Source organism: Penaeus japonicus, unplaced genomic scaffold, assembly GCF_977035675.1.
Source record: "Penaeus japonicus unplaced genomic scaffold, GWHDUDI00000001_assembly GWHDUDI00000025, whole genome shotgun sequence".
Taxonomy (NCBI): domain Eukaryota; kingdom Metazoa; phylum Arthropoda; class Malacostraca; order Decapoda; family Penaeidae; genus Penaeus; species Penaeus japonicus.
The window spans coordinates 35,088,385-35,093,384 of NW_028234427.1; the positions used below are offsets into that span (position 1 = coordinate 35,088,385).

The window sequence follows — 5,000 nt, forward strand, 5'->3', positions numbered from 1 at the left end:
TTCTTCTCTCTATTCTTCTTTCTTTCTTTCTTTCTTTCTTTCCTTCCTTTTTTTCCATCGACCTCCCCGATCAGTGCAGTTTGTCCCAATATCGCTAACGTCGCCCCTGTGATTATCCAGGTGACGTACGCACGGCGGCGACCTCCTCACGTGCCCTTACCCCGCTCCCCCCCCCCTTCCCCTTCCCTTTCCCCTTCCTCCCCCTTTCCCCTTTCCCCTTCCTCTCCTTTTCCTCTCTCCTCCCCCCTTCCCCTCTTCTCCCCTCCCCCCTTCCCCTCTTTCCTTTCCCCTTTCCCCTCCTCACTTATTCCCCCTCTTTCCCCCCTTTCCTCCCCCCTTCCCCTCTTCCCTTTCCCCTCCTCACTTATTCCCCCTCTTCTCCCCTCCCCTCTTCCCTTTCCCCTCCCTTCTTCCCTCCCTTTCCCCTCCCCCTTCCCTTTCCCCTCCCCCTTCCCTTTCCCCTTCCTCTCACATTCTCTGCATCCCGTTTCACTACTTACTGTTTTCCTTAATGCGATTGATGATTCTGTTGTATTGATTTCTTATTGTGCCAGTGCGCTCTGAGGTGTATTTTATTTGTATTTCATTATTATTGTAATGATGATAAGGATTTTTATTATTATTATTTTTATTATTATTATTATTATTATTATTATTGTACAAGCGTAACCTTCAACTTTTGTTTTGTTATCTACTTCCTGGGCGCCTGTTGTCTTATTCTTCATCTTTCTCAAGTGTGTTTTATCCCTAATATCGGTCCCCCCCCCCTACCTTCCCCTCCTTCTCCCCTCAAACTCTCCTCCCTTTCCCCTACTTCTCTCCCTTTCCCCTTCCTCTCCCCACCCTCATCCCTCTCTCTCTCCTCCCTCTACCTCCCACACCCCTCCGTCTCCCCTCTCTCTCCCCTCCCTCTCCCTTCCCTCATCCCTCTCTCTCTCCTCCCTCTCTCTCTCCTCCCTCTCCCTCCCACACCTTTCCGTCTCCCCTCCCTCTCCCCTCCCTCATCCCTCCCTCGTCCCTCCCTCTCCCTCCCACACCCCTCCCTCATCCCTCCCTCTCCCCTCCCTCTCCCTCCCACACGCCTCCGTCTCCCCTCTCTCTCCCCTCCCTCTCCCTCCCACACCCCTCCGTCTCCCCTCCCTCATCCCTCTCTCTCTCCTCCCTCTCCCTCCCACACCCCTCCGTCTCCCCTCCGTCTCCCCTCCCTCTCCCAGCGCCCGTGATGCCGTGATGCGATGGCCATGAGCGAGTGGTAATCTGGCGCTTGAAGGCGGCTATCAGGGTCTCCATCAGCCCAAAAGGCGGGCTAGTTGCGGATAAGCGCCGTGGCTCTCGCGGGCTGCATATCAATACTGCAGGATGGCACCGCAGCTGACGTGTTCCGGCCGCCTCCGGTGGTGCAGGCTGCGGCCAGGCAGGCGGGGGGAGGAAGGCTGGGTGATAGGGTGGGGGGAGGGTGGGACTTTAGGCTGGAGGGTTGAAAGGTGTGATGGAAGAGGAAGAGGGGGAGGAAGAAAGGAGAGCAGAACAGAATAAAAAGGAGAAGGGGAGAAGGAACGGAGAGCAAAATTGAAGAAAAAAGAAGGGGATATCAGAAAGAGAAGAATAGGAGAGAGGAGGAGGAGGAGGAGGGGGGGGGTGTTGTGCCATCTCCCTCCGTTCTTTACTCCCTCTTGCTCTCTCTCTCTCTTACCCTTTCCTCTTGACTCGATTGGCCATCGCCGCATTTGCCTTTTTTTTTTTTTTTTTTTTTGACTGAGTCTTTATTGAAACTGCGTCCGTTCCCTTGTTGCACAATCCCCGCTTTTCCTCCCAAGAGTTTTAAGCTCGATGAACGGAACTTCTGCAAGAATGCACTGAGCCACGCCTTCTTCTTCGGGAAGCAATATTACCTTTTTTTTAAGTTATTGAAGAATTATGTTTTGTTGCTGTTGTTGCACTTTCTGTTATGCGCATATGTAGATAAACGTGTGAAGGAGGAAAGGAGAATTGATGGGGACGGAGAAGCGGGAGAGGGGGAGGAGCGAGCAAGAAGTGAGAGAGAGAGAGAGAGAGAGAGAGAGAGAGAGAGAGAGAGAGAGAGAGAGAGAGAGAGAGAGAGAGAGAGAGAGAGAGAGAGAAAAGAAAGCTCTCATACACACAAACACAAGAGACCCGAGACCCGAGACCGAGACCCGAGACCGAGACCCGAGACCGAGACGTGCACCATCCAGACCAGTAGTGCACAGCGGGACCAAAAAGACACGCCTGGCATACAGAAGCGGCGTTCGAAACAAAGGTCAGGGGAGAGAGCGGTCAAGATTATACATGTGCAGACCTGTGCCAAAGAAAACGGGAACTGAGGGGGATACCATCTTCGGGATCCTTTATGCTGACGTCTGTTCGTATGACTGTAGTCGAATACAGTCATGGCTGAATGAATGTGTGCGTGGGAGAGTCGACCACAGCCATGGGTTTCCGAGGAATGGCTGTGTGTGTGTGTATATATATATGTGTGTGTGAGAGAGAGAGAGAGAGAGAGAGAGAGAGAGAGAGAGAGAGAGAGAGAGAGAGAGAGAGAGAGAGAGAGAGAGAGAGAGAGAGAGAGAGAGAGAGAGAGAGAGAGAGAGAGAGAGAGAGGAGTCGACCACAGGCATGGGTTTCCGCGGAAATGCTGTGTATGTGTGGAGGTCGAGAAATGAATATGTGTGTGGTCGACGTCGGACGTGACCCCGTAAAACACCTCGGACGCCCATGGCAGATGGTCTGCGCAAGGTCTCGGTGGAGAGCCGCGATACAAACCAAACCCACGAACGGCCTGTGCTGTTTACACTCTCTACCTTTGGAGAGGAGCTTATTAACCGCAAGACAAGGGCAGGTGGCCAGGGGATCTTTGTTGACCTACAGCTTGAGATAAAAGGGGAGGGGGAGGCACACCTGAAGATGGAAGGGGAGGGGGGTACACCTTAAGATGGGAGAGGGGAGGGGGGTGTTGCTAGACAACTTAGTTGTATTTGTATTTATAGAGTGCGGTCTCCTGAGGCAAGGCTGGATGATTAATGCATCCTTCGATAATTGGGGGCCTGTTTACAGTACCCTTTCGTTGTACATTTGTTCTCTTTGTTTATTGGTCTCATTTGGAGGATCAACATTGGCATTACTATTTGCTTTACGGTTGTTTGGTGGATTATTAATATCCCCCGTTTTTTACGGATATTGTGGGTCGTATATTATTTCCAGTATGGTTGATGATTTTTTTTAAATGTTTTCTTTTTTACATTCTTTGAATGGATAAGGTTTTTGACATGACTAAAATGTTTTCTCTTTTCTTCCTCCTGCCCAGCCCGAGCGGGAGTGAGCTGAGGACCGTCGCGGAAGTGAAGGAGTACCTGGGCACGGAGGGCACCTGCAAGTGCGGCTTGCAGTGCCCGCTGCGGGTCGAGCACACCTTCAACTTCGACCCCAAGGTGAGTCACGACCCCCTGGAGGACCCCTATCCCTCCTCCCTACTCCCCCTCCTTCTCCACCATCCCCCCACCCCCCTTGGCTTCGTGAGTTATCTCTCGTCTTGCCTACTTTATTTGCTGATTTTATGGGATGTTCATTGGCTTTGGGTGGGCGGGGGGGGGGGGAAGCTTGTGGATATCAGATTTGTGTTTTTGCGTGCCGTACTTGTTTTATATTTAATGATATACACTCTCTCTCTGTTCCTCTCTCTCTCTCTCTCTCTCTCTCTCTCTCTCTCTCTCTCTCTCTCTCTCTCTCTCTCTCTCTCTCTCTCTCTCTCTCTCTCTCTCTCTCTCTCTCTCTCTCTCTCTTTCTCTCTCTCTATTCCCTTTAATCAGATATTTAATTTTATTTTCATAAGACACTTTGCAGCCTTCATGTACGCCATCTGTGTACATCGTGTCCGTGCACTATCAAGTTGAGATAAATCAGCAGGATTGCATGGTAGCAGGCCGTATGGTAGGGTGTCGGTTAGAGTAAGAGTGGATGGCAATCAGTGTCAAGCGTAATGATTTTGAAGAGTTGCATGACGGCGCGCAGGATAACGGGAATAGGTCAGCGGAATAGCCCGGCGACAAGGGTGAAGAGAAAGGTGTTCTAGCCACAATAGGAATGGTGTTGAGAGTGATGGGCTGAGGTGATAGGCTTCGCAGGGTGAATGGGGGAACGGGACGCGTATAGTTTACGGGCGAGACGAAGATGGAGAGATCAGGGTGAAAGGGTGTACAGCATGCGATACGAGGGTGTTACTTAGGGTGCACCTCATGATGAATTTCAGCTGCAAAATAGTAGATGGGTGTAAGGAGATGTACTCCTTATAGTTCGGTACACGGTAGTAATGATATGAACCAGGACATGCAGTGTTGACATGCGCGCGTACAAGGTAAAAGGGGTCGTACAATGCAAGGGCGAGAGGTCCCCGCCGCGGGTTTTAGAGTTGTGTCTTGTTGCCTTAAGATTTATGGCGCGTCAGGTCGAGCTCCGGGCCCACCTTCAAGTTAGATTGCTTCGCCGGGAGGATGCCGCCGCCGCAGCCTCCTGCCTCATCTGTCTGGCTCCTGCCCTCTGCCGCTCCCGTCTGCCTGCTACATCTCTTGCCCGCCTGCGCTGTCTGCCTTTCTTGCCTTACTCTTTCCTCCTCTTGCTTCTCCTGCTTGCCGTCTGCCTTCTACATCTCTTGCCCGCTTGCGCTGTCTGCCTCTCTTGCCTTCCTCTTTCCTCCTCTTGCTTCTCCTGCTTCCCGTCTGTCTTCTGTCGACTCCTGCTTTCAATTCGGCCAGTCTTCCTCTTCTGCCATCCTCCTCCTACATGCTTCTGTTTGATGCCTGTCCTTTTTGCCTCTCCCGTTTTCCTCCTCCTTTTTCTTGCTTCCTTTGTTGTCATCCTTCTGCCTCGTCCCATTCGCGACTTCCTCGCGTCTCCCCTCAAATATATCCCCGTTTTCCCTTCCTGTTTCCTTGTCCCCGTTTTCCCCTTAATTCTTTCCTTCTCCGGTTCATTTCGTTGCGCAATTT

At 51.7% G+C, this 5,000-nt stretch overlaps 2 protein-coding genes across 2 annotated transcripts in view; both read left to right on the plus strand.

The window, feature by feature from the left end:
- LOC122247832 (uncharacterized) overlaps positions 1-3,908 on the plus strand; it is a 178,619-nt gene extending 174,711 nt beyond the window's left edge. Inside the window, exons 3-4 of the mRNA XM_086551774.1 lie at positions 3,323-3,570; positions 3,859-3,908. Of these exons, the coding sequence (XP_086407900.1) occupies positions 3,323-3,570; positions 3,859-3,908 (298 nt within the window). The remainder of the gene's footprint in view (positions 1-3,322; positions 3,571-3,858) is intronic.
- Positions 3,329-5,000, plus strand: part of LOC122260931 (uncharacterized) — a gene marked incomplete in the record, with an annotated part of 180,168 nt that continues 178,496 nt past the window's right edge. Inside the window, 1 exon segment of the mRNA XM_086551638.1 lies at positions 3,329-3,446.